This window comes from Drosophila kikkawai, chromosome 3R, assembly GCF_030179895.1.
Source record: "Drosophila kikkawai strain 14028-0561.14 chromosome 3R, DkikHiC1v2, whole genome shotgun sequence".
Lineage (NCBI taxonomy): Eukaryota > Metazoa > Arthropoda > Insecta > Diptera > Drosophilidae > Drosophila > Drosophila kikkawai.
Window position 1 is genome coordinate 11559108 of NC_091731.1, and position 27981 is coordinate 11587088.

Below are 27981 nucleotides of genomic sequence, written 5' to 3' on the forward strand. Positions count from 1 at the left end.
ACAGGGCACTCATTGAATTAGGTAATCCCTGAGGCCCTAATGTCAACCGCTGTGGCTGCCATATCGCCGCTCAACCAAGACGTTTCGGTCGCTGAGGCAACGGCTACGCAATCGTGGAGGCAGTGAAGCGACCTTGGCCAACTTGCCAATAGGTTCCCAGTGTGCTAACCGCAAAGGTCACGCACAGTGCCAATACATACGAACACTGCGTATCTGGGGGCCCTTTGATGACACAGTAATTAAAGGCTACCTGTTACTAATTAGCAATAAACAATCGGCCAAGAAGGGGGACAGAACAGAGCCATTTATCACTCGGGAGCAACTGGCAGCGGCAGCCGTTACAAAGGGAAACAAACGTTGTCAACGCCAAAACCACTGAACTGTTAAAAGTGCCATTGAATCCAAACCTGGGCGATGCTGGGCGCAACTGTGTAAACAGACGGAGTAACGGCGGCGGCAGCATGCATGGCTAGATGCGATGTGTATTTGATGGGTACTTGTACAACCTGGACAGATACAGATACAGATGTAGATACAACCTGAACCGTGCCCCGAGATGGAGCCACGCTGCATAGCCTCGCCCTTTTCCCCTGCTCCCTTTGAGCTAGCCTAGCGCCAAATAGTTTTGTTTATTGCACATTGAAATCGAGCCAGCGAACAATTCGGTGGCTGCTCCGCGCGCGACACACTCCAGCGATCTAATCAGCAATGTCGGCGACACGAAATTTCTCATACGCTCGGTTAGCCGCGACGTCGACGCTCGATCGAGCATTTTTCCGCGAATGCACCTGGAGAAATCTCGAGACGATTAGATAATCTTCAAATAAGGAATCTTAAGAAAGATAAATAAAAATCTTCTCTTGCTTTTATTTTAAATTATATTGGTTAATGGTGCTATGACATTATTTTATTGCTTTTTTAATAGAAAAATTACCACACATGTCTTAATAAATGTAAGTGGGATAAATAAAAAGTATAAATAATATATATAACTTATTCTTTTAATTTTTATGTAATTATATTTCTTTTAATTTTTAATGCGGCACAAATAATTATTTATCTTAAATTATTGACAGCAACAATCTTGTATCAAAAATTCACATTAAAAACTGTTTAACTATTTAAAGGACTTAAAAACATACATCCTTTAGGAAAATCTTTCCCTGCATCAACTAAATTTATATTCAAATAACAAATTAATTTCCCTTTCATGAACACATATATTTTCTCTGCATGCACAGCTGCTGGTACGTCAGAGGCACTCATACTCGGTATCATTTACATACGCAACGCTCCGGAGTCTAACTGGCGCTGTGAGGGATCTCTCGACCCGGCCGAGAGCTTAGATCAGAGTTTCCAGTCGGCTATTTGCAAGTGGAGAGCCGCGCGAGTCAGACGTACGCCTGCAAGCGATCGCCGGGCTAATTAAACAAACACATAACTAAACAGATAAAACAAAGTGCAATCGACTAATGGCCGTGGCAGGAGTCAAAGCCAAAGCCGCAGCCACAGCCATACGATGTTTTAAAATCGAATAAATAATGCATGGCGATGTATGAACGTGTTTTGAAAGTAATTAGCACAACGCTGCTGCTGCCAGCGGCTGTCTGACCCACATCTGCGAATAGCACTAATTTATATTTCATGGCAAGTGGACACCGACAGGATACCGAGTCGGGCTGAAGAGGACCCCCTGATTTGAAGTCGGGTTTGCTCCCGGTCCCAGGCTGTTTGCATATGCAAATAGTTCCATCCGCAGGCGATTGAGTGGCCAACTGGCCGTGCACGTGCCGAAAGTGTTAAACTGTGCCAAACATAACCCGCAAACAAGCCGGCCAAACAGGCAAAAAGCCAGTGAATAAATAGTGTCTCTGTGTGAGTGTGAGTGCAATGAGAGCCTAGTACACGGGCCCTGGCCGAAAATCAATTACAATTTATTAGACAAGCATGCCAAACGATTGGCAGCGGCCACCACAGAAACGCATCTGAAACAATGCCCCAATCAGCTCCCAGAGCCGCGGCCCCGTGGCTATGTAAATTAGCGATTGCAGCGATTTTGTTAATGCTGCAGCAGAGTGTTTGCGGTGAGTTCGAGTCCAGTCCAGCCTCATCTCAATCTGTATACCCTCTACAGATCTGGTCAAGATAATAGCTCTGAATATGGATGCATTGAATATTTTATACGATATATGTAGTTATCCTTTTGAATAATATACTATATATGAATCATTCAATTTACATTTGTTTATGTAAAAATTAAAATTAAAGACATGGCTAAATTGATTCAGCTATTAAAGGTGATCAATAATATATCATATTTATGAGATTGATAGGGTCGAAAATGTTTACTTCCCTGTGTTTTTACTTTCGGACTAATACAATAATATCCTTCAAGGCTATAAAAAGCTCCCATATTTACAGTACTATTACCTTACCCCTAACTGTACCAGTCACTAATTGGTCAAAATCAAGTAAAGCGGCTTTAAGGTTTTTGAAGCTTTATATTTTTAGCCGCTTCATACATTCCGAGCGCTGTGAAGATGCCTCGATCGCATCACTTTTGCACTTGCAATTTGCATTCAATAGCAAAGTGGAAAACGAAAACCAAAGCTGCTTAGATCAATTTACAAGGGGCTGCTATGGTGGGGAGGGAATACCCCCAGGTAGATGTGCATGTCAGCTGTTATTATAGATTTATTAGCAAACACCCTGAGAACGAGCGTTTATTGGTTTGAATGCGCGAATGACCCAGACAAGGAAATGCCTGGGGCTGAAAGCAAAAACATTCGCAATTAAACGAGGGGCAACATCAGTTTGACAAGGGTTAGGAAAATAATTAGTTATTCTAGAAAATAGTTAGTCATTCTAGAGTGTCTGGTGATTTATGTTTATTCTAAAATAATAATAGAAATTACAAAATGGAAAGCTTTTTATAAATATAAATGAAATGTAAATCACTCAAACAAGCATCTTAAGTTATTATTTTCTAAATAAACACGTCCTTTTTGGTTTCTGAAACCCTTAAAAATATCTCATTTTTATTGAATTGTAAATTTTATTAAGCATTTAGTAGCAATTCTGGGGCTGCTGTATTGTACAACAAACTTAAATTGAATAGCTTAGGTATTAAAACTTATTTATTAAATCATTACTTTAAAGCTCCTACTAAAAGCTTCACCTGGAAGATGCTTGACTGATTTACTCGTTGCTTAGTAATGCGTAAACATTTCATATTAATTGATGCCCAGTCACAACAATGTGCACAAGCCTAGCTAGTAGCTACCCGTCTTCCCCCTAAAGTATTGAAATAGATATCCGATCCCCATTATGGCGACTAAGCAATTTGAAAAATGTTTTGGTTTCCAGTCATGCGCGTCCCGTAAAGCCACATTTATGACATTCCGATAACCATTTTCCCCTCCAGTAGCCCTGCTCCTCCAGTGTCCGTTGCACCAGCTGCAGCTGCAGAAAATCGTTGGATTCCGGCCGCCACTGGAGTATCTAAACGAGGACAACCTCATCTATCCCCCGCCATCAGGAAATACCTTCAGGGATCGCAATCGGGGGCAGGATCATGGCCAGGAGCAGGATCTCCCGGCTAGCCAGATCTGCTGGCGCATCTGTAACGAGGATCCGGACTGCATTGCCTACGTCCATCTGTTGGACACGGACGAGTGTCACGGCTACTCGTACTTCGAGCGCACCTCGCGCTACCTGGCCATTTCAGGGGAACTGCCGCTGGTGGCCGACACCGAGGCCGTGTTCTACGAAAAGACCTGCCTCCGCGGTGAGTACATGACCTTGTCCCGCCTCCAACTTGTATGTATGTTAATATTTCTTGCAGTTCCCGATGCGTGCAAAGGCCGTTTGTGGGCGCTAACCAAAATCCCCGGCAGCACGCTGGTGTTCCAGAGCAAGAAGACCATTCCGACGCTGGTCACGCGGCGTGAGTGCGCCGAGCGCTGCTTCTTCGAAAGCCAATTCAGATGCCTCTCCGCCTCCTTTGCACCCTCGTATCGGAACAATCGTGAGCGGTAATTGACTGTTTTGGTTGTCGGACCTATTCGCTCTTTGTTGTCGTTGTTGCCGGACATATTAATTGCTTTGGTCGTGCATTTATAATGCACAGACGAGGCTTTCCACCGGATTATGACATCACTCCCTGGGGCACTGATGGGATAGGTTAGGAATTTGTTTATTTTTAGTACGCTTAAATGGGTAACTTTGTTCAGGTTCAGCGGTAAATTCTGGGTAAAACAGCAGGTAAAATTATAAATTTTATAGATTTTAAAATAGATAGTTTCGAACGTTCCATCTCTGCCAGGGGACATGTCATTCTTCATCCTTTTTGCATTCAGGAATCACCGCTTTAATTCCATTACTCCATCTACAGGTTCCGCGGCGCGGATGGTCCTGGCCAAAGTCCCTCTCCCCGCCTGGGCAGGTGCATGCTGAGCGACAGGGACAAGACAATCCAGCCGGATGCATTCCGGGCCGCGCCGTACGACGAGGAGTACATGGAGAACCAGTGCCACGAACGGCCGGCGGAGAGCGACAGCTGTTCGTACGAGCTGTACGCCAACAGCAGCTTCATCTACGCGGAGGCCAGGTATTTGGGCCTCACCCAAAAAGAGGTGTGTCCGCCGCGCTTGGGCTGGCGTGGGTTATGATTGTAATCGCAATCGATGGAGTCGGATGAGTGATTGATGACCCTTCGTATTGCAGTGTCAGGCGCTGTGCACGCACGAGGCCAAGTTCTACTGCCAGGGCGTCTCCTTCCATTATGTGAATCATCTGTCCCTGTCCGAGTGTCTCCTGCACTCCGAGGACATCGTCTCTCTGGGTCCGCGGAGCCTGAAGCTTCGCGACAACTCTGTCTACATGCGACGGGTCAAGTGCCTCGATGGTGGGTACTCGTTTTTATTATAAAATTAAAAGACTTTCCATCTTGTACTCCGCAGTCCGCGTCTTCTGCACTCGCGAGGAGATGGCCATTAGGTACAACCCGAAAGACTGGTTCAACGGCAAGATCTACGCCAGCATGCACTCCAATGATTGCCTGGCCCGAGGTTCCGGCAATGGAAGTGTCTTGCTTTCACTCCAGATAGGCAGCGAGGTCAAGGAGAACCGCTGCGGCATCCTGCGGGCCTATGAAATGACGCAGGCATACCAAAGGTGGGAATTATGAAAGGATTTACTTTCTGTTTTCCTAATGATGTTTTCAAAAACCCATCTATGTCTCATCTTTCAGAACCTTCATATCTGCCCTGGTGGTCATACAGAATAATCCAAATGTCCAGACCCAGGGCGACCGCCTCATCAAAGTTGGATGCATCCAGAGCAACGCTACCACCTCGCTTGGCGTTTCGGTGCAGGACAGCAGTGTGGATGCCACGGAGCACGTACCCAGCGCCATTGCCCTGGAGTCCTCGTTGGAGTACGCCGAACAGTGAGTCTGCCTATAGTACTTCAAGAAAAATAAATCACCTTTTTTCTAATCTCCTCAGCATGTTCCCCCACGAGGGCGTAGTGCTCTACAACAGCAGCTCTGGGCCTTATCCGCAACCCACTATCTCGTTACAGATTGTGGATCTGTCCCACCAGCATGAGACCAATGACGTGCAGATTGGCCAGAACCTGGAGCTGCAGATCGTGGCGGAGTACAGCCAAGACCAGCTGGCCGAGCATCTGGAGCTACAATTGGCTCCGTTGCCTGATTTCAGGGCTACCTCACTGGTGGCCAAGACAGCGGATAACGAGAACTACGTTTTGCTGATAGATGAGCGCGGCTGTCCCACGGATGCCAGCGTGTTTCCGGCTCTCGAAAGGGTTCACTCCGCCACCAGGAGCATGCTGCGAGCCCGCTTCCATGCTTTCAAGTTCTCCGGCACCTCCAATGTCAGTTTCGATGTAAAGATTCGCTTCTGCGTGGAGCGGTGCTCGCCCAGCAACTGTGCAAGTGGATCCTGGCAGAGGAAAAGGCGACAGGCGACCAGTAATCCGTCGGAGCGACGTCCTGAGGAGCTGAGAGTTCAAAACCCCGTCTATATTTCCACCGTGGTGGACGTGGCACCCGGCAAACCCAATGGCACTGGTGTCCAAGGGGACCTTCCCCTCAACTACAATATCCGGGTGCATGGTCCGGACCAGAGCAATGCCAACAGCTACATGTACGGCGAGCGGGGAGTGCTGCTGATTGCTGGCATAGACGACCAGCTGCATCTGGACAACGTGTGCATCAACCAGAGCCTGCTGATCGCCCTGTTTATCTTCTGGCTGATCTGCCAGGTGGCCCTCCTCTTCGGCTGCGGCATGGTGCTGCAGCGTTACCGCCGCCTGGCCAAGCTCGAGGACGAGCGCCGGCGCCTGCACGAGGAGTACCTGGAGGCCAGGCGAGTCCACTGGGCAGACCAGGGCGGATACACACTATAATGTTAGGCTGGGACACATTGCGTACAAAATGCATCTTAATTTAATAAACCTAAGCGAACCTTACAAACAAGTGCGATCAGAGTGAGGTCTCCCGCGGGAGTTCAGGAGTTCTTCTTGGGATGGTAGTGCTCCCACTTGCGGTGGTTCAGCGAGTTGAAGTCCTGGCAGTTGTGGGCAATCTTGCGCAAGTAGTCGGACAGCTTCAGCAACTCCTGGTCTGTGCCCCGATTGAGGTGCGCCTGCCGGAAGGGACGGATCTTCAGGCCGGACTTGGGATTCATCAAAAAGTTACGCCGGATGTCGTCAAACATGATGGTATTGCTGGAGCTGTACTGCTTGTACAGGGCCCAAATCACGCCTAGCGGCTTCACGTCCACCACGCCGCGCTCCGGCACATGAACTGAGATCATGGCGTTCGAGTCGAGGTAGAACATCACCTTGTAGTTATCGTTGCTGGCCACACCCAGCAGCCGCATCTTCTCCTCAATCCAGCGCATGCTGGTGGCGGACCAGATCACGATGTCATAGTCCTCGTAGGCGGAGGTCAGGAATTCGTGCAGATACGGTCGCATCAGCTCGGTGCCTGTCTCTGCCGGCGACCGGTGGTCGAAGAGCGTGTAGTCTATGTCCAGGACCAGCAGCTTCTTGCCTTCGCGCGGCGGGGCCAGCTCCTTGATCTTGTAGTCGCGCACACGGCGCTGAACTTTGGCCAGGTACACGGCTGAGTTCTCCACCGACTCCTCACGCTCCTCAGCGTCGTCAAAGTCGTCCACCACCTCGCCAATGTCATCCGGCAGGCTCTGGGCATCCTCAATGTCCGCCTCCGTAGAGCCGACCATCATCAGCTTGAAGTTGGGCTTCAGCTCCAAGGCGCTGATCTTCACATTGTCGGCGGCAGTCTTGCCTGTAAGTCGTGGGTTAAGACAGGACGCAGGCAGATGACGAGGACTTACCTTTGTACTTCAGATTGAGCAGCTTCTGGCGTTCCGGGCGCACCTGGGTCTTGCGGAAGATCTCATGGCGCAACACCTCCACGGTGTCCTGGTCGGTGAGGTCCACCGGGTACTCCTTGCCGCTCCACTTCACAATCACGACCACTTCCTTGACGTCCATCATCGCTGCTGAGGAGAAATCGAAGCTATTGTTCGTCATTCCGGCATCAACAAATTTTGAGGGCACTGTGCTGTCACATCGACAAATGTGTAACTTTAAGTAACAGTAGGTTGTTGTTGATTCCAATTAGCGACAATATAGCATATAAACAAACTAATAAACCATTAAATAACGTTTAAATACAAAAATAAAATGATTTACTTACTCGGCGAGCAGTGTTGCTTACCAACACTTTGCGGCGCCTGGCCACACTCACCTCGGTGCAGTGCTGAAAAGTCCGAAATCAGGGGAGCGCTGTCCAACACTTGCTCGCAGAATAACAAAAACTTGTCCAAAAGTATAATTTTAGCTCAACAATGGTCTAAAGCAAAGACGGCGAACCGAGATCAGAGTCTGCATGAACTATTTAACGATTCTGCTGTGCAACCGAAAACCGACGATGCTCTCGCGCCGGAGCAAGGAGAAGTCCCAGGCACACAAGGAGGGCGTGGTGGGGAAGTACGTGAAGAAGGACACTCCGCCAGAGATCCCGGTGATCAATGTGTGGACCAGCGACCAGCGGGCTAAGAAGAAGTCGCTCCAGCGCTGCGCCAGCACCTCGCCCAGCTGCGAGTTCCATCCGCGCAGCTCGAGCACCAGCCGGAACACGTACTCCTGCACGGACTCGCAGCCGGACTACTACCATGCCCGGCGCGCCCAAAGCCAGTTGCCGCTGCAGCCGCACACCCCGCACCAGCTCCCGCACTCTCTGCCCCACAAGCATCCGCATGTGCACACGCATCCGCCGTTGCCGCCGCACCAGTTCCGGGCAAGCAGCAACCAGCTTAGCCAGGGCAGCAGCAGCAGCAACTACGTGAACATCGAGCAGATCGAGCGGATGCGGCGCCAGCAGTCCTCGCCGCTGCTGCAGACCACTTCCTCGGCAGTAGGCGCCGGCGGCGGTGCCTTCCAACGCAGCTACTCCACCACACAGCGGCAGCAGCATCCGCATCCGCACATGGCGGCCGCCAGCTACGATGCGGACCAGGGTCTACTCAGCGCCAGCTATGCCAACATGCTGCAGCTGCCGCAACGACCGCACTCGCCTGCCCACTACGCCATCCCGCCGCCGCAGCAGCAGCAGCATCCGCAGCTCCACCAGCAGCACGCCTCCACGCCTTTTGGCTCCACGCTGCGCTTCGATCCGGCTGCCATGTCGATCAGGGAGCGACAGCCGCGGTACCAGTCCACTAGGTGAGACATAATTTAAAATGAAAATCAAGAAAAGAAAGCTGAGTAGTAATTTGTATACATCTAAAATGTTTTAAAAATTGCCAAGTTTTCGTAACCATTTTTGTGAAACAGTTGTCTATTAATAACAGTTGTACTTTAAATGAAGTTGCTTAAGTTTTAAATAATTCAAGTTAATTAAATTCTTACGCAAATTCCACTTCTGTTTCTACAGGTCCCCGATGCAACAACAGCAACAGCTCCAGCACCAGCAACTGGCAGCGCACCTGAGCGGCAGCTACTCCAGCGACTCATATCCCATCTACGAGAATCCGTACCGCGTCTCCTCGATGCGCGCCACCCAGTCGCAGCGCTCGGAGTCGCCGATCTACAGCAACACAACGGCGTCGACAGCCACGCTGGCCGTGGTTCCACAGCCGCACCACCAAGGTCATTTGGCGGTGCCTAATGCGGGCGGAGGAGGATCTCTAAGCGGCAGCGGTCGCGGCGGCAGCTCGGGCAGCATTCGAGGCGCCTCTACCTCAGTGCAATCGCTGTATGCTCCACCCAGGACACCACCCAGCGTAGCAGGCGGGACTGGGAGCAGTGCCAACGGATCACTGCAGAAGGTGCCCTCGCAGCAGTCGCTCACGGAGCCCGAGGAGCTACCCCTGCCGCCGGGATGGGCCACGCAGTACACGCTGCACGGGAGGAAGTACTATATCGACCACAATGCGCACACTACGCACTGGAACCATCCGCTGGAGCGCGAGGGCTTGCCAGTAGGCTGGAGACGGGTAGTGTCCAAGCTGCACGGCACCTACTACGAGAATCAGTATACCGGACAGTGTCAGCGCCAGCACCCTTGCCTGACGTCCTACTACGTTTACACCACGTCGGCGGAGCCGCCAAAGGCCATTCGTCCGGAGGCGTCGTTGTACGCTCCTCCTGCCCACACGCACAATGCTCTGGTGCCCGCCAATCCATATCTACTCGAGGAGATCCCCAAGTGGCTGGCTGTGTACTCGGAGGCGGACTCCTCCAAGGACCACCTGTTGCAGTTCAACATGTTTAGCTTGCCGGAGCTTGAGGGCTTCGACAGCATGCTTGTGCGGCTCTTCAAACAGGAGCTGGGCACCATTGTGGGCTTCTACGAGCGCTATCGGTGAGCGACCGCCTGGCCTAGGCTTTTCGCAGTTATATATTTTCATTCTCTTTTGTCGCTTTCAGTCGCGCTTTGATACTCGAGAAGAACCGACGCGCCGGCCAGAACCAGAATCAGAACCAGTGAGCAAGTAATGAAGTGGCCAAGTGACGACTGAATCAGACCGCATACTCGCCAACAGCTATATAGTGTATAGTGTCCTGCAACCGACCATTAACTTATTTAACCATCGACTCATCACGAAATCAGTGCCTTAGACAAGACTATACATGGAGGGAGCCAAGCCAATCCAGATGACAGTTTAGGTGCCTAGTTTAAGCGAAGAAATGTGTATTGTTCGATTTACCCTTTTCGTTATCGTAAATTGAGCCAAGTGTTTGTTTGTTACTTGTGCAAATTAAACTGGTTTTCAGCTCAACTTACCCCGAGTGCAGTTTAGTACGTAATCAGTTTGAAACATGAACCCCAGTTCGTTGGGGTATTCCAATTCTCTGCCTGGAGACTCTTTGGGAACCGTCAACTTAAGCTTCGATAAGGGCCTCACGTTGCTGGCCAAGTTTTGCTTGACTTGGCAAATATTTCTGATTTCCGAGCCAAGATTTCGATTAGCTTGCGAAATGTATGCATTGGGCACAAGTGGAACACATTTACAATAGAAAGTGAATCGCGTATGTATATATTTTGTGTTGCTTTATTTTTTGCTTATTTTTAGTTGCCGATGGGGGAGGCTCGTACACCATTAAGTCGAGCTTGATAATTCTGCGTCATGGACCTTATCAAGTGCCAGTAAAATTATACTCTCGCAGTTTCAGCAAGTCCATCCAATTGTTTATACTGTTTTTATGCTGATAAGAGGTTTTTTAGAAAATACCCTAGAAATTTGAGCTTGATGAACTTGAAAAACGTTTTTTTTAACAAAACTTAATTGAGCATTTCGCTTAGATTAGTTGGAAAATTAGAATAAAATACGAAATAGGTTTTAAATCAAGAAACATTCATGCATTTCGAGAACAAAATATTTATATTATTTATTTCTTTTATTTTTGGAATTTAATAAAAGGTTAATTTATGGCTTTAAAATATTATTTTTCTTAAGATGAATTTGAATTTGAACTGATTAAATCCAGCTTATATTTAAAGAAAGAATAGTAATGAAGTTTATTTTTGGATTCAACATTTTATATTTCCTAAGAAGATAGATAAATGTTAAATCATCAATAAATGATTGAAATCAAAATACATTTTTAATTTTAACTGAGCAACTCCAGCTTCAATTAACTTAATTGACTTAAATTTATAGAAGTCAAAGGCAAATGATCGATCGAAATAAGCAATCAGAATTGAGTTTATTTTTTAGGCATTTGTTGAAAACTTATTAAGCCTGTAATTGTTGCATTTATTGGGCACCAAATTGTTGCTGTCAGCTGTAAGTTGTAAACTTCTTTTTGGAATTTCTTAAAGTGGCTCAAAAGAATATCGTTTATTTTGGAAACCAGCTTTAAAATGTGTTGTCAAAATATTGATTCGATGAAGTACCTTTTCAGTTGATGAGGGGTTCCTTCTCAAGTGCAAAAAATAAAGTACAATAAAGGCAACAAAAAAGTTTGAATAAAAGACCGCGCGCCGGTTCCCCTGCTGATTGTTGTTGTTCGCTGCCGGCGATGACTGCGCAGCGACTGCGCTCCAATATTTATACTTATATGGCTCCATTCATCAGCGCCGCGCTCAGTCGCTAGAGAGTCGCCAGCGGATCGCGCCGCTACCAGTTAATTGTCAGATTAACAGGCATTGTTTAACTTTAATTTTAACGTCGGTGAGTGCGGGGAGTACCCATTCGTATGTACATATATCATCTCTGCACAAACAGTCTGTGTTCTAAGCACGTTAATCTTTGTTACCGGTACTTCATCTCGACCAAAACGTCAGAGCCAAAATCTCCGACTCCGATCCGCAGTGCTTTTCCAGTCAGTCGGCAGTGAAAGTTCTAATCCGGCTGTAACAGACGCATTTCAGTGTCTCATCTCGTGTGTTGAATAATGTATGGATGTCATATTGAACAATTGCATTATAATTTATAATATTTTCTATAAAACCAAAAAATTAAATTTCAAAATACTTTAGAATTTAGAATATCATATTAATATTAAAGAATAAACGTTTCTGAGAAATGTAAAATATTCAATTTCTACAGTATTGATGAGGCACTTCAAGAATTTAAATGTATTTACCATAAATGAAAAAATTCTTTATTGCAAAATCAGTTTCTTTAGAAAATTTTAAAGTATTTCAAGTTGAAATTGTCAAAACTTTCTTTGTTAAACTATATCAATTTTAAACAGTGTCTAGGTTAAATTCATATAAAGTTTTTTTCACACACTATATAAGCTATACAAATTAATAAAAATAATTGTATAAATGTCATCTAAGTCCGACATTTACTCTGATCATGACTCGTCATAGGAATTTTGACAGACTGAGCCTGCCAGCTTATCTCTATTAATCGCAGTGCATTGGCCAATCTACGGGCTATCTATAGATTCCGGTGTACTGCCGCAATTTAAGCGTCAGCGCAATAATTCGAATAAAGCGATTGACACTATCTGGAGGTTCATTGATTGAGATAAGCCCGTTCTCACGCGGTATTTTGTATACTTCTTCACAAACGCCTTGTCACGGCCCTGGCCATAAAGATCTCGCAATATAAATAGTCTGGAATCTTTGCCTTTACGACTGGCCGACAAAGCCCTGTATTTCCTGCTGTGGCCCATATAAAGTGAAATGAGTACTTGATCGGATCGTGTGCCGTGCCAAAGTTTGCTCTAATTGCAAAGTTGTAACATTGAGCGACATGCGTTGAAGGTTGCCTGCCTACCTGTTGCTCGCTCGGCGCTTTTATCTCGACGCAAAAAATTCTAGGTGGAGCGAGGCACACGCAGATCGAGAGTTTTGATAAATGTGGTTCAGCCTTTTTGGTAAAAATAGCACACACTTTCTGATCAGAATATCTAATCTAATTTTCACAGATGAAAAAATTTATTTTTATATATGTATGTATATTTGTTAGTTATTTTTTGATACAAATTTATATTAACAATATATGTGTATAGCTTATTTTCTTTGTCAATGAGGTATCATTCGTGTAAAATGCACAAAAATGCCAAAGATCAAATTCCCTTGACTCTGATTTATGAATAAGAGCCATCGGGAGTCAATATGTAATCGACTTAAATTGCCTTGGCTATTCAGAGTCAGAGGAGGAGTCGCCAGGAGGAGTTTTCAAGATTCCCTGGAATCGATTCCCCTTTGATTGTCGCCAATTGCCTTAATTCTCTATACAATTTACAGAGCTCCATTGGGGAAATGAATGCAGGTCTGGAGACGAAGACTCACGCATGAATGAATAATAACCAATCCCAAACGAGAATGCATCGTCTTCTGAGCTCTCTATGCCTGGCGCTGCTGCTTCTGGCCACAGGTAAGATGACTGCCCAACCAGACTTATTAGGGTATTGCTAACGGCGGAGATTCTTATCTTCTTTCCAACAGTTTCCCTGGGAAATGCGCAGACAACAAGTCGACTGACCGTCGACTCACATGACATCACCGTTCTTCTGCACTCAAACGAGACGTTTGTGGTTTTTGCCAAGTGAGTTGCAACAACATAAAATAAAGAGAAGTAACATGGAGTCTGCTATTATAGCCAGCTGTTGGACAACGATGTGCAGGTTACGCTGAAGACGGACTCTGAAAACCACTTGGGCCTAGATCCTGTAACGTTCCTCTATCCGGCCGGCAGTACCCAGAACCAGACCGTGGTGATAACAGGCCTGAACGCGGGCTACGTTCAAGTCACCGCCGAAGCCACTGCTGAAAATGCAGAAATGTGAGAAAAAAAACCACTGATTCTAGTTTATATTTTAGGGAATCAGGGGATATCTATTTATTAACTAATTAACTAAATTGTTCTCATCCACTAAATATAGGCTCGAGGATGTCTTTGTGCGCGTGACGGTGGCCAAGTCGCGGGGGCTCATCTACACCTCGATCGTGTTTGGTTGGGTGTACTTTGTGGCTTGGTCTGTGTCGTTCTACCCACAGATCTGGATCAACTACCGCCGCAAGTCGGTGGAGGGGCTCAACTTTGACTTCCTTACCCTGAACATTGTGGGCTTCACCCTGTACAGCTTGTTCAACTGCGGCCTGTACTTCATCGAGGGTCTGCAGGACGAATACGAGGCGCGGCATCCGCATGGTCTGAATCCGGTGATGCTGAATGATGTGTTCTTCTCTCTGCACGCCATGTTCGCAACCAGCATTACGATAATTCAGTGCTTTATCTACGAGGTAACTGTCATTAAATCGTATTATTAAAATAAGAACCTTTTTTAGCAAGAAAAAAAAACTATTAGACAACCAACGATAAAGTTAAACTGCAATCAAAGTACTAACATTAATTGGCCCTAATCAACAATAGCAATTAAACCTGAATCACTTTTGATATTTTCTTCCATAAAGTAAGATAAGAAATACCCAACTTGTTCGTTTGGAAGCGGATGTTCTTAAAGTGACAAACCATTTCTTTGTTTCTTTTACGTAGAGGGGCCAGCAGAAGGTGTCATTTGTTGCCTACGGAATCCTGGGAATCTTTGCAGTGGTCGTGATTGTGTCCGCCGGCTTGGCCGGGGGCTCCGTGATCCACTGGCTGGACTTCCTGTACTACTGCAGCTACGTGAAGCTAACTATCACCATCATTAAGTATGTGCCGCAGGCACTGATGAACTATCGCAGGAAGAGCACCGCAGGTTGGAGCATTGGCAATATCCTGCTGGACTTCACGGGCGGCACGCTGAGCATGCTGCAGATGATCCTAAATGGCCACAACTATGGTAGGCATAAGAATAATAATTGCTTGATCAGAGCTATGGCTACAATTTTGATTTCTATTCAGATGACTGGGCGTCCATATTCGGGGATCCAACCAAATTCGGTCTGGGTCTTTTCTCCGTGCTCTTTGATATATTCTTCATGCTGCAGCACTACGTGTTTTACAGGTAACATTTTATAAGATTCCAATGATCCCATAACAATTACAATTTTAAATATAATAAGTATTGAGTAATAAACATCCTCACTGTACACTACTCATCGTTGTGCTGTTCCCTTTCTCCACAGACATGCGAAAGAGCAATCGAGCTCTGACCTCACCATTGTGACGGAGGCGGCCCAGAATCAAGGGAAAGATGACTCGCCGAACGATGTGACGAATGGAAAATATTAAAACTTTTATCAGTGTGTGCTCTATAAGACTTTTGTGCCAGTAGCGCTTTTCTGTACATTCTACAGTTGTAAATATATTTGTACGCATAAGCTTTATATAAATTTATAGTCTTTAAATCAAACCCTTTGGTTTTGGGACTAATTTAAGAAACTGGCAATTCAAAATCTTGAGAAACTTGTAATTGTAGGTGCCGCCATCCCTATGGAAGAGTAACCAACCAATTCTCAGGATATGTTGTCAGGCCATTTGCATTTCTCGGGCACGCAATCTTCAAACCTCTAAAGAGATTCCAATATTAATAAATGCTCAACCAATTCAGACTTAGCGCCCTAACGTGGTATTTCTAGTATATTTTCTTTATTTCAAGATAGTGATCAATGGTCACACTGCATTTTTTCCTATACTCGACGACTCTCGATAGTTTTCGCCGAAATCAGTTTAAATTCGCGGGCCTACTCCGATAAATTATCGAATTCCCCTTATGTTTCGGGGTGAACGATAAGTCTGGCAACGTTGGTCGCTCATGCAAGGACGATCTGGCAATGTTGCCCATGTCATGATCATTTTCAGTGTGACCAGTGGCATGGGAGTGGAAAATTCTTTTATCCCGCGAATGTAGTCTTTTCGCGCGATATTTAAAAAAACTAAAAATGTTTTTCTTGGAATACACTTATTGCCAAACAATTAGGCTCCTCTGTGCTTTTAAATACTTGGCAGAACAATTTTCAGACTTAATTCTCTAAACCTGTTCTGTTGAAGCTTTTTAAATGAATTCCCTTGTTTCTGGACCTGCAATTGGGTCAGAATATATTAGCACCGAGGTTAATTAACAAATTTTGCCTAATCTGCGAACTGTTTTGTTTAAATTCAAACTTACCAAAACACAAGTTCTTAAATATAATAGAAACTTATCTCTAAGGAAACCAGTTTCAATTATTTCAGACCCTGTGAAAGTTAATTTATTCTAAGCTCTATTCTCACAAGCAGCTTGAGTTCACAGACCCATCTTAGGGACTGAGTAAATCTATTAAAAGAAAGTTTCATTAATAAATAATAAGGCAGGCCACTCACTCAATCGATGGCGATGAGGCAGAGGATTTGACAAATGATTCCTTTTCAAAGCCTATGAAACATTCTTTATTGTTGTGAAGTCAATTAGTTGTTAGGTCTAAGCATAACTAGTGAAAAATTCCTGAAGTTTTGTAGCATAACTGGGTTGGGAAACAAACTACGAAAACCTTGAATGAATCCTCCTCGTACGCAAGAGTATCCTCCTTCCACAGTGGTTATATTTAAAGAGTTGCTGGTCATTTAAGAAGCCAACTGATCAAGGAGCACCATCGCAGCTGGCAATCATCAACATCCACTCAACTATAAACAAATACGACAAGAACTGTTTTTTTTCACGTAGCCAACCACAAGATCGTTAATTCTTTAATTCACAAAGCACATTGAACCAAAGGACCGCAGCAATTGAATTACAACAGGCTTTCTTTCGGATCGGTTCTGTGGTTTCTTTACGTTTTATAGATTTTATTAAAAAATTAATAATTTGTGGTTCATCGCGAGTCCCATTTTATTGTGGCTTCCTGCGGAAAGAGCAGCCTGTAAGGACAAAAAGAAAATTTGCATTAGATAGGATATTCTGGTTGAGTATAGGACATGGTAACTTGCCTTCTGTCAGCTTAGCGCGTCCTCCAGTGGGCTGGCACAGAATGGTTGCGCATCCAGCGCAGACCACAACGCCCTGGGCGTGGCTGAAGACGGTGGTGATCCTGTAGCAGCCGGGGCACTTGACGTCCATGAAGTACGAGTTAGGGTGCTGGACCAGGCGCTTCAGCTTGTGCTTGCGCTTCTCCTCAGCGGGCAGAGGGTGCAGAAGATCTTTTGCTAGCTGCAAGAAATAACAAAATAATTGTAGTTAATAATTTGATTGCCATATAAATAATAAGGAACTTAGTTCAGGAACAGACTAAAGATGCTCTGGAGAAGGCAATAGTTTGCCACAACTTTAGATTTCTTGTTTATTTAGGGTGACAAATGAAATTGCTCATTATTTAATTAATTGAAGAACCATAATGAAAATGGGTGGACCATTTTTCTCCGTATATCAACAAATCTCAACCAGCAACTAAGTCAGGCAACAACAACAGACAAGAAGTTCGCCAAATTCACGATTCTAGGTTATGTATGATGACTTCCGCGAATTCCGTCTGGCATTCCATGCAACTCTTGGCATAAGCCATCAGAATAAATCAGCAAGCTTGCATTTCACAACTGTTTGCAATTTCACAGGCGCACGCCATGCGTGGCCGCCGCACCACACACACGCAAATCTGCCACCGCCGTCTGTGGCAACTGTTTGAGTGCCTCTACGGGCTCTTTAATCAGCCAACACTCTCTCCATTTACACTAGACCCTTTGGCGGTGGGTCCTGCCCGGTTTTGGTTCAGTTTCAAGAGATTTTTCTGTGTTTTAAATGAATTTTAACGTAATTTGGCACCCACCGGCATGTTTTTTCTTTCACAGCTAACACGGAAAAGGAAGTGGGGTAAATCGCAGCCAACTTAACTTGGGCAGAAATGTACTAAATAAGGCCCATCGGCTGGAGCTGTGGCAACTCTATTCGGTACACTTTCCAACACAGAATTTTAATAATATATGTTTAGCCTAGTTTCCCACCCTTTTCGTATCACAGTAACCACTTTATTGTAATCTGTTTATTTTTCCGTTCATCAAAGCAAGATTTTTAATAAGTTTACGTCAATATATTTAGCGCTTGATTAATTCACCTTCAATGAAGAGTTTTTTTAGAAAAGTTAACCACTTTTTTTTAAACTGATGTTGATATTTTTAGGTTTTTTATTCGACAATAGCGCGGTCCCACTGGCTAGTATCCAAAGTCGGTCACACTAAAAATTCTCGGTTCCCGGTGTTGCGAATTTTTGTTGGTGCGCGAATTTTGTAAGCGGCCTTTAACCAAATATACGATTTGATTTGTACCGAGTGGCCTTGCAACGTCCTGCAATTCTGTGTGCCAAGGCAGAATTAATTGCGTTCCTGGTCTTGGCCCCTTACCGTGCGAGAAATCCGCGTCGATCGGATGACGAGACCAGACAGAGTGCAAGCACATTTTTGAGAGGAGAAAACTAATTTCAAAAGCTGAAAGCGTACAAAACACAGAAGAAACATGTTCACCACGCGCAAGCAGGTGGACGAGCATGTCCACAAGATTCTGGGCAACATACCGCCTGGGAACCAGGTAAGTGTCTGTGCATCGGAATTTCCAAAAATGCAGTTGCGAAATCGACGGCGCCGCCATTGACAGCGCGCCTTGGTATGCGTGCGGCGCCCGTTTGTGCGCGTGTGTGCGTGTTCGAGTCGGCGTCACTTGAGTGGCGTGTGTGTACTAGAAAAATAAAATTGCGCGCTTTTCTAAAGTCCATGCATATTGTTGATTTGTGCCAGAAAATAATGCACGAACACATCTGTCTTCGAGTGTCTCAAGGTTTTGTGTTGTGCTCTTGGAAAATCAAAATAGAAAAGTGAGGTTATGAAGCCGGTTAGCAGACGGCTAATTTGAATGTATTCTTTGTTTTACAACAACAGTAGATACTGCCTATGACCAACGGTTAAAATCTGATTATACATTTTAATTCATATTTTATTGACAATCTGTCTTGTGACAATAGGTAAATGTGTATACATATGTATGTACATATATATTAAGAGATTTTAATCTGTTCTCAGATTAACTTGTTTTTAATGATAAAGAAAATAATAGGATAGGGAATATTATATTATGCTACGAATTTCATGAATTTAGGGCAAATTCAATTTTTATACCCTTGCAGGGTATTTCCGAATCTACAAATAATATATTTTCTTAATCAGCATTGAAAGCCAAATTAATCTTCAGGTCTAATAGAAAAAAAAAGTGTTGTAAATTTTTTTAAAAATTTTATAAGGGGTTACACCGTTAAAATTCTCCAAAATTGAATTTTCTTGTAATATTCTTAAATATTAAATTAAGTATGCAGATTTTTTAACGTAATAAAAACTAGCACAAAACTGTTTTCCGATTGAAGTTTAATGCTTTTTTTGGCTTAGTCATGATAGATTTAAAATTGGTCCCCTGATCCAAACTGGAAGGGTATATAAACTTCGGTGTGCCGAAGCTAGCTTCCTTTCTTGTTTTACTTTTCAGTACTTACCTTTTACGGCCCTATTTTTCACGTACACATAACACTTCTAGTTTCGTTTTCACAATTTAATTTTAATATTTTTACTCTCCTTCACTTATCCACTATTTAAATCTTCATCCACAGCGCGATATCAAGGGTCTGGCGGTGGCTCGTCTATATTATAAGATACAAGAGTATCCCAAGGCTATTGAATACCTTAACAGCTATCTCCGAGCCAAAGATGAGGCTGTGCCCCACAAACTGATTGCCAACAGCTACAAGTTGCTGAAAACCCCGGATCTGCAGCGGGCTTTGCAGCATTACCAGCGCTGCATCCAGCTGAATCCGCGGCAGGCAGACGTGATCAAAGAAGTCTGCCAGCTGCTGGTCGATGAGAAGAGCATCTTCAATAAGGAATGTGCCAAATACTGGCTGGATCTCGCCAGCTCTGAGAACTTGAGCGACAACGAGGCAGTTGTTTCCCTGCGAATGCGGGTGAATCTTACAGAGAGCAACGGCAACGGCGACATTGGAGATGGCAGCTCGGTGAGGGACAACGAGGATGCCTTTGAGATGATCATGCACAAGGAGTTGCAGGCGCGTCCCCAGGATGTAAATGTGCGTGTGCGTCTCATGCGCAGCTACGTGGAGAAGAACCAGTTAGACCAGGCCTTTAAGTACGCTTACAAAGTGGAACTGGAGGCCAGTGGCTGCACCAGTCAGTCCAGTGAATGGTACGGAATCGTCTGGGTGATGCTCTCAAAGAAGGAGGACAAGATTAATTCCAAGGACTGGCGCTTCTGGCAATTGGCACTTCACACTTGTGATCGTCTTATGCAACTGAGCCTGGAGGCCGGCAATGCTTTGGCAGAGAGCAGCAGCCTATTGTTCCGTCTCGATCAGTATCTACACAAGTTCAGCACGGTGGTGGATCGATCCAGTGATGCTTCGCTGAGGGAATTGCATGTATCCTGCGTGGATCATTATGCTGGACAGCTGCTGCTCCATGCGGTGGCGCTGCTCTTTAAGCGTGAGCTGTTAGGCAACAAGAATAAGTGGATGGGCGTGCTGCGAAGCATGCTACCGCTGTTGCTCCTTGGATATCAGGTGCATCCACTCCAAGAGCAGCACGTTCATCCCTGGATGAAGCACTGCGATGCTGAGCAGAAGCAGCTGCTGCAGCTCTGGCGCCAGCAAGGCTCCTTCCGTTGCGCCCAGCTTGGACGTATTCTCCTCGGTTGCTTGGACCGCTCTCGGACGGACCAGGAGAATTTGAAGAATAACAACCAGCAGCCTCTGTCAGGATTATTTAGTGACTCGGAAGAGTTGCTCAACTGCGCCCGCCAGCAATGCATGGACAAGAATTGGCGTAGCCAGTTGTACCAGACGCTCTTTACCCATGCCGAACACAAGCTGAAAGAACAGTCGTCGCATCTGGTGCGTCATTCGCGTCTGCAGACGCCCGTTTTCGAGTGGCCCGATCTGGCCGAGATTGAGACGTACGAGCAGCAGGCGCTGCTGCTACAGCCACGATCCTTGGCCCAACATGTGTACCTCGCCCTGGGCACCAATATCGACAGCCTGGGCGAAGCGTCGCGCGTCCTCTTTTATGAAGAGTTCCGCCGGGATGTGAAGCAGAACCTGAGTTACTGCGGGCACGACTCCATCTCCCAGTTGGACGTAGACCTCTACTTGTATGCCACCGTTATCCAAACGCAGCGGAAATTGGAGCTGTTGCGCAATCTCTACGACAGCTCACACTTTGGCAACCGCAATGCAGCTGCCCGTCCCCACATGATGCCATATGCCAATCTTTTGAGTCAATTAACGACACCGGAGCAGAGCAGCTGGTGGGATATCGTGCTGCGCCTGCACAGGAATCAGCAGATGACCGCTGATGCCAACAGGGGCGAACAACGGGCCCAGCTGCAACTTGGGCTGGAAGCTGTGCGTGGTGTAAATGGACCAAAGGCAGATGCCATCATCATCTTTCAGTTGGGCAAGATTCTGCAATCGCGCGGCGATCGGTCCTCTTTGGAGTCGCGAATTGATGTTCTTTACCGCCAGGGATTCAGCATGCTGCGTCGGTATCAGCAGCAGCATCAGTTCGAGCCCTTCGTGCGCATCTTTAAGTACGGATCGGCCAGCTCAACGGCGGCCTGGAACAAGCTACAATCGCTGGCCGAGCACGCTGTGTCCTATTTCAGCGGAAAGATGTTCAAGGCTGGACAGTATGATCAGTTTGTGGATGAAGTGCGAGGACTAGACCTTCCCATGGCGACATATTTACAGGCTGAAGCCTACCGCCTGCTGGAGGATTCCGGCAAGACAAATCGAGCTTCTCGGACTCGCTACTCGGAGCGGAGGCAAGAGTGCCTGCAGCAGACCCAGCAGCTGCTCCGAAATGATGGCAAACATCCCCTGAGCTCGGTTATTCAAAGGGAATTAAGGCGTTGCCAGCATCAGGGTGGTGGCGATGACAGCTTTGGTACCCCGGATTTGCACAACAACTCCTCAACATATGAAGATGCCGAGGATGACTTTTATGCGGGTGCCTCCTTGTCCGCCAACAGATCGCGTCGTCATCAGTTGGATATGAGTGCTGCTTCTCCGGTAACATCTGCCGTGGTTGTGGCCCAGCCCAGTGCAGAGATAGAGCAGACACTTAAGCAGATCAGCAAGTCGATCTGCCTGGTTACGGATAATATGGCATCCATGCACCAGGACATAACCACACTTACGGAGCGATTTAATGGACTGGAGGAAATGATCAAGAAAATGAAGATTTCAAGCAACCTGGAAGCGCCAACACGCGATGTGGATCCTGCAGCGGCCTTGGGTTTGGATGATCTCTTTATTATCGAGGATGCGTTGGTGGAACAACAACAACAGCAGCAGCAGCAGCAGCACCAGGCTGCAGTTCACCAGGTGGTCCCACATCAGTACGGTGCTACAAATCCGGCCTTCTACAACGGTGTCCAGAGTCATACGCCCTCTGCCCAGGATCGCTTCTTGCCGGCCCCATACGGCAGTCCAATGTTTAATCAAAACCAAATGTATAACTTTTATGCTGCCCAGGCTCAGGCACAGTTTATGCGCACTCCACCAGCGCCTCAGCCGGGAGCTATTCCCCCCGCCAATTTGTTTGGTAAGTTTCAAAGCCTGACTTTCTATTGAATTTCCACTAAAGCTTTGATTTGTAGGTCCCCGTAATCCCAACTATGGACTTCCCAGCATCTTTCCGCCACCGTCAGCAGGAGCACCACCATTTATGGATCCCATGGGTAACTTTACCCAGCCACCAACCGGAAGTCTAATACCGCCACCACCTCAGCCAGCACAGCAGGCTCCAGCTCCAGCTCCTCTTAACTTGGCGGAAGCTAAGCCGCCAGCGTTGCCCACTCCCGGATTCTTCAACTCGCCAGCACCACCAGCCTTTGGAGTGTCAGGAATTCAACTGCCTCAGACCAAGCCCTTGGCAGTAGCTCCAGCAGCAGCAGCTGCAGCGCCTACTACGGCTGCTTCCGTGCCTACTCCCGCTCCAGTTAATTTGGTGGCTCCCTCTGTTCCTGCTCCTAATAAAGTACCACAAGTGGCGCCTCAGCCAGCCTTAGTTCCAGCTCCTACCAGCGTTCCGGCGCTCTTTAACCGAGCATTGAACAATCAGCCCGTGGAAAAGGAGCCACCAGCCAATGTAGTCATCACAAGCTCAGATCCGTTGCCTAAGCCAACGGTTGTTAGTGGTGTCCAGCCCACTCTAAGTGTAACCATTCCGCCGCAGCATATCAAGCCCAGCCTGGTACAGCCAACGGTTGAAACCCAGCAACAGTCGCATGTACAGTCCCAGCCGCTACAACCTACTCTGCCCGCCTCGGGAGTGTTTAACTTTAATATGGGCAATACCGCTTCCGAAAGTCCGTTTTCCTTCAAGACGCAAGTCGCCAGGGCAGCAGCCGAAAAGCAGAAAGAGCAAGAGCTTGAACAGGCGGCGGCCATGGAGCTTAACAAGAGCGGAGCCAGTGATCTTAACAAGAGTGCTGGGGCAGAGGGTAACTCCTCCCTAAACGAAGACTATGATCCGCGACCCGACTTCAAGGCCATTATCCCACTTCCCGATGAGATAGAAGTACGCACTGGAGAGGAGAACGAGGAGATTAAGTTCAGCTACCGAGCCAAGCTCTTCCGGTATGTGGACAAGGAGTGGAAGGAGCGTGGCACTGGGCTGATAAAGATCCTGCGCGATAAAGCCACTGGAGTTTCACGCGTCCTCATGCGTCGCGATCAAACCCACAAGGTTTGTGCCAATCACACAATCACCGCGGACATGACCCTGTCCACACCCAGCCAGGACAAGGACAAGAAGTCGTTCTTGTGGGCAGCCAATGATTTTGCGGATGAGCAGCTAACGCTGGAGAAGTTCCTGGTGCGATTCAAGGCACCAGAAACAGCTGAGGAGTTCCGGGTGGCATTTGTCGATGCGACTGATGAAAGCAAGGTAAAGTTGCCAGCCAAGGCCAGCAAGGAACCAAGTGCAGCTCCAGTTCCGGCTCCATTCAGTCTGGCCAAAAGCTTTGTGACCAGCACTCCGGCAGCCGCAAATCCAGTCTTTAACAAGTCCGCAGAGCAGACGAAATCCAAGCAGGCAACGGAACCCTCCCTCGCCAAGTCACTGTTTGGTACTGCCTCATCGGTTACTGCGCCTCCAGCTACTACCCCAGCGGCTCCTTCACCGTTCGCCAACTTTAGCTTTTCAGGACTGGGCACTGAAAATAAGGCCTCTCCCTTCGGCAATATATCCTTTTCCAATACTTCCGGCACCAATAGTACTCTCTTCACTACGGCCCTGATAAAGGACAACACTCTGCAAAATCCAACGCCCGAAAAGACAAATACTTCTGATGCCGAGGAGGAGTACGAGCCCACGGCCCAGTTTGAACCAGTCATTGCCCTGCCGGAATTGGTGGAAGTGGTTACTGGGGAGGAGAACGAGGAGGTGCTTTTCGAGCACAGGGCCAAGCTGCTGCGCTACGACAAGGAATCGAACGAGTGGAAGGAACGTGGCTTGGGCGATATGAAGGTTCTGCGCGATCGCACCAATCCCGAACAGGTACGTCTCCTGATGCGTCGCGACAAGGTGCTTAAGCTATGCTGCAACCAGCGTTTGACGCCGGAGACAAAGTTTACGTTCGCCCTGAACCAAAAGTCGGCCGTTACCTGGGCATCGATGGATTATGCCGACGAAGAGCTGACCAACGCTTTGCTGTGCCTGCGTTTTAAGACGCCTGAAACCTGCCAGGAGTTTCTAGATGCAGTGAAAAAAGCCCAAGAGGGCATGGGCAAGGGGTCCAAGTCGTCAGAAAAGCAGGCAGCAGAAAAGGAACCGGAAAAGCCCACCAAGGGCTTTGGGGATGCCTTCAAGCCCAAGGCGGGCAGTTGGAGCTGCAAGGCCTGCTACACTAGCAATGGTCAGGATCAGTTGTATTGTCTGGCCTGCCAGGAGCCCAAGGATGATACCGTGCCACCGAAGCAACCAGGCTTGGATCAAGGCAGTGCATTGAATTTGTCCACCAGCAGCTCTGCCGGTAAATTCTCATTTGGATTTGCACCTGCTTCTTTGCCCGCCCCGGGTGGTTTTATCTTTGGGGCACCCAAGGAGAAACCAGCTGCTCCCGTTACAGCCACATCTTCTGCTCCTGCTGCAGCCCCATCCTTGCAATCGGCAGCTGTTGTAAAGACCCCAACCACATCCGGTTTTGGAGATGCATTCAAGCCCAAAGCGGGCAGCTGGTCCTGCAGCGCTTGCTATGTGAGCAATACCGGTGAATCGCTGTACTGCAGCGCCTGCGAGACACCCAAGGATGACACAGTGCCAAAGAAGGAGAATGCCCTGGGTTCTGGGCTCACTCTGCCAGCCTCTACCCAGTTCAATTTTGGATTCGGAGCTAAGCCAGCGGACCAGGCGGCGAAGAGCAGTGTATTTGGATCTTCCACCTTCAACTTTCAAGCTCCATCGGTGGTAGCTCCAGCAGCTTCACTTGGGTCCAGCGGAGGAGGATTCAGCTTCTCGATGCCGAAACCATCCCAGCAGCAGCCAAAGAGTCCTGCCGCAGCCGATGGCGAGGACAACAACGATGGTTATCACGAGGAGGAAGAGAACAATGCCTACTTTGCACCAGTGATTCCATTGCCCGATAAGGTAAGATGATTTCAGTTGAGTTCTTAACCTTTTATTAACCAGCTTTGAGTTGCAGATCGATGTGAAGACGGGCGAGGAGAACGAGGAGTTGCTGTATGTGCACCGCGCAAAGCTATATCGCCTTACAGAAGGCGAATGGAAGGAGCGAGGGCTGGGCGATGTCAAGATCCTGCGTCACATTCAGACAAAGAAGCTGCGTGTGGTCATGCGCCGAGAACAAGTGTTCAAGATCTGTCTTAATCACGTGCTGAACAACGAGGTGGTGTATAAGCCGAAGGATGAAAAGTCCTTGCTGTTTGCCGCCCATGATTTCAGTGAAGGGGAAAGTGTCCTGGAGCGCTTCACTCTGCGCTTCAAGAACCACGATGTAGCAGAGGAGTTTAGCAGGGCCGTAAAAAACGCGCTCAATGGAACTGCCGAAGCGATCAAAGATAATGGAGACACTACTTCTACGACGGTCATTGGCGAGACGGATAAGGATCAGGATCAAGGAACAAGCAACTGCCCCGGTTGTCGTGGCTGCTCTCCGGATAAATTTGTGTTTGGAAGCTCATCCTCACATGTTAGTGGTCAGACAGATGACGTGAGCCCGCCCTTGCCCATGTTTTTACCAGCCCTTCAGCTTCCCAAGTCAACGGCCGCCACTGCCCCGGCAACCTCAATATTCAAGGCCAGTTCACTGGGTGCCACCAACTCATTTTCAGCCTTCGGTAATCTATCTGTTTCCGGGGAAAACAAGGCGCCCAGCAGTCCAGCTTTTCTATTCGGTAACGCGGGTGAGTTGCACTTTTGAACTTAGTTTTGTCCTGTTTTTATCCTTTATCTTTACATAGAAAAACCAGCCACAGCACCCCTATTTGGTGGCAACCTGCAGCCTAAGGGCAATGTCCTGAACTCCATTTTTGGCAGCACCAACAATTCCGATCAGAGTTCGGGATGGGATTCCGCCAATTCGATTTTCGGCGGTGGACAGCAGCAGCAGAAAGAAGAGTCCAAGTCCATCTTTGGAGGTGCCAAGATTGAGTCGCCGCAGCAGCAGCCAGCAGCATCGATCACCGCACCCGAAGTGCCCAAGTCAATCTTTGGCGGGACTTCCTCTGTTTTCGGAGCCAAACCTCCATCCTCGGGCTTTGCTTTTGGAAGTGGATCGAATGCTCCAATCTTTGGACAAAAGGAACCGGTATCATCTTTTGCAGACCTGAGCCAGCAGGTTAAAGAAGGGGAGGATAAGCCATCCCCTGCGAGTACAACGTTCCCAGGCTTTGGTTTTGCCGCTGGAGATGCCAAGGAAGGAAAGAAGGAAACGCTGTCCTTTGGCTTGCCAGCCACTGATTTGTTCAAAAATACTGGTAACGCCACATTCGCCGACTTTGGCAGCAAATCGGCCGAAACTTTTGTTGATTTTGGTAAAAAAGCTGGCACTGACTTTGCCGATCTGTCGGCCAAAAGCCAGGGCACTCCCGTCGGCTTCAACAAGTCCAGCACTGGTGGCTTCTACAATCTGACGCATCAGAACGAATTCAAGAACTTTCAGTCGCCGTCAGACAGCGCCAGAAGCGGGTCACATGGCGGCGACGGCGATGATGGCGAGGCAAACAATGATGACAACTACGATCCCCAGTACGACCCCATTATAGAACTGCCGGATGAGATTGTGGTTACCACTGGAGAAGAGAGCGAGACTAAGTTGTTTGGCGAGAGAGTAAAGCTCTATCGTTACGACAGCGATTCAAAGGCGTGGAAGGAGAGAGGTGAGTAGACCAGGTGGACAGTAGTGCATTTTATTAAAAAAAAATTGTTTCTATACAGGCTGCGGCGAACTGAAAGTGCTGGAGCATCCGGAGATGCAGACGTTCCGCTTGGTCCTGCGTCAGGAGCAGGTCCACAAGCTGCTGCTCAACATGAAGATCACCGGATCCCTACATTTCGAATATATGGGAGGCCAGAAAAAGAGCTTTCTGTGGGCTGGCCACAACTTTGCGGCAGATGCGGAGGGTAAGATCACCACCGGTGGCGCTGTGGAGAAGCTAGCCTGTCGCTTCGCAAAGGAGGAGATTGCGTCATTGTTCCTTGCCAAGGCCAATGCCTGCATCGAACGCGCCAGGAAATTGGAAGACTCTCGGGAAGAGCAAGAGGAGCAGGATGATACCACGGAGTAGAGAGGAAGAAACCTAATATGTAGCATGTTTTCAATTACGTTTTTTAAGTCTTGTCAACAAAAAGTATCGCGGGAATTGTTAAATAAAGGTACAATTTCCATGTAACAAAAAAAAACCTTGATAAAAATAAAAAATTAAACTTATTTAAAAAATGTAAACAATTGTTGGGAATACATTTATGGACACACTAAAATTAAAAAGTGTAAATTTAGGTTGATTTATGATAATGTTTTATTTTTTTATTG

The 27981-nt window shown here is 47.2% G+C and overlaps 6 protein-coding genes across 12 annotated transcripts; 4 read left to right on the forward strand and 2 right to left on the reverse strand.

Moving 5' to 3' along the window:
- Window positions 1–1365: 1365 nt before the first annotated feature.
- On the forward strand, window positions 1366–6432 carry LOC108071322 (uncharacterized). Of its 3 annotated transcripts, none has more exons than XM_017162031.3 (8): window positions 1366–2084; window positions 3425–3787; window positions 3845–4034; window positions 4394–4634; window positions 4726–4906; window positions 4962–5175; window positions 5252–5449; window positions 5508–6432. In XM_017162031.3, the coding sequence occupies exons 1-8, from the start codon at window positions 1994–1996 to the stop codon at window positions 6430–6432; spliced, it is 2403 nt and encodes an 800-aa protein (XP_017017520.1). In that variant the 5' UTR covers window positions 1366–1993. The 3 variants fall into 3 exon arrangements, with proteins under 3 accessions (XP_017017520.1, XP_017017521.1, XP_041630982.1); XM_017162032.3 differs by having other exon boundaries at window positions 3428–3787; XM_041775048.2 differs by lacking the exons at window positions 1366–2084; window positions 3425–3787; window positions 3845–4034 and adding an exon at window positions 4158–4263.
- A 2-nt stretch (window positions 6433–6434) lies between these two features.
- Window positions 6435–7937, reverse strand: Ublcp1 (Ubiquitin-like domain-containing C-terminal domain phosphatase 1). 3 transcript variants are annotated; one of them, XM_070286181.1, is made up of 3 exons: window positions 7802–7937; window positions 7386–7638; window positions 6435–7336 (listed from the first exon to the last, which is right to left on the reverse strand). In XM_070286181.1, exons 2-3 carry the CDS (start codon window positions 7582–7584, stop codon window positions 6534–6536), a joined length of 1002 nt encoding a protein of 333 aa, XP_070142282.1. In that variant the 5' UTR covers window positions 7585–7638; window positions 7802–7937; the 3' UTR covers window positions 6435–6533. The 3 variants fall into 3 exon arrangements, with proteins under 3 accessions (XP_070142282.1, XP_017017527.1, XP_017017526.1); XM_017162038.3 differs by having other exon boundaries at window positions 7751–7883; XM_017162037.3 differs by having other exon boundaries at window positions 7386–7698; window positions 7751–7883.
- Window positions 7938–7942: 5 nt separating this feature from the next.
- sav (scaffold protein salvador) lies at window positions 7943–13394 on the forward strand. 3 transcript variants are annotated; one of them, XR_011445071.1, is made up of 4 exons: window positions 7943–8778; window positions 8990–9919; window positions 9985–10224; window positions 13265–13394. XR_011445071.1 is itself a non-coding variant. In XM_041775053.2 (4 exons), exons 1-3 carry the CDS (start codon window positions 7943–7945, stop codon window positions 10043–10045), a joined length of 1827 nt encoding a protein of 608 aa, XP_041630987.1. In that variant the 3' UTR covers window positions 10046–10049; window positions 13265–13394. The 3 variants fall into 3 exon arrangements, 2 of the variants coding, with proteins under 2 accessions (XP_041630987.1, XP_017017522.1); XM_041775053.2 differs by having other exon boundaries at window positions 9985–10049; XM_017162033.3 differs by lacking the exon at window positions 13265–13394 and having other exon boundaries at window positions 9985–10337.
- LOC108071324 (cystinosin-like) lies at window positions 13316–15515 on the forward strand. The gene is made up of 7 exons (XM_017162034.3): window positions 13316–13394; window positions 13466–13565; window positions 13620–13802; window positions 13903–14263; window positions 14517–14805; window positions 14868–14970; window positions 15092–15515. Exons 1-7 carry the CDS (start codon window positions 13316–13318, stop codon window positions 15195–15197), a joined length of 1221 nt encoding a protein of 406 aa, XP_017017523.1. The 3' UTR covers window positions 15198–15515.
- Window positions 15516–16591: 1076 nt separating this feature from the next.
- Window positions 16592–17849, reverse strand: RpS27 (ribosomal protein S27). Its single transcript, XM_017162111.3, has 3 exons — window positions 17705–17849; window positions 16872–17091; window positions 16592–16802 (listed from the first exon to the last, which is right to left on the reverse strand). The coding sequence occupies exons 1-3, from the start codon at window positions 17708–17710 to the stop codon at window positions 16774–16776; spliced, it is 255 nt and encodes an 84-aa protein (XP_017017600.1). The 5' UTR covers window positions 17711–17849; the 3' UTR covers window positions 16592–16773.
- A 252-nt stretch (window positions 17850–18101) lies between these two features.
- Nup358 (Nucleoporin 358kD) lies at window positions 18102–27897 on the forward strand. Its single transcript, XM_017162024.3, has 6 exons — window positions 18102–18459; window positions 19526–22529; window positions 22585–25577; window positions 25633–26353; window positions 26411–27328; window positions 27387–27897. Exons 1-6 carry the CDS (start codon window positions 18388–18390, stop codon window positions 27734–27736), a joined length of 8058 nt encoding a protein of 2685 aa, XP_017017513.1. The 5' UTR covers window positions 18102–18387; the 3' UTR covers window positions 27737–27897.
- Window positions 27898–27981: the final 84 nt, after the last annotated feature.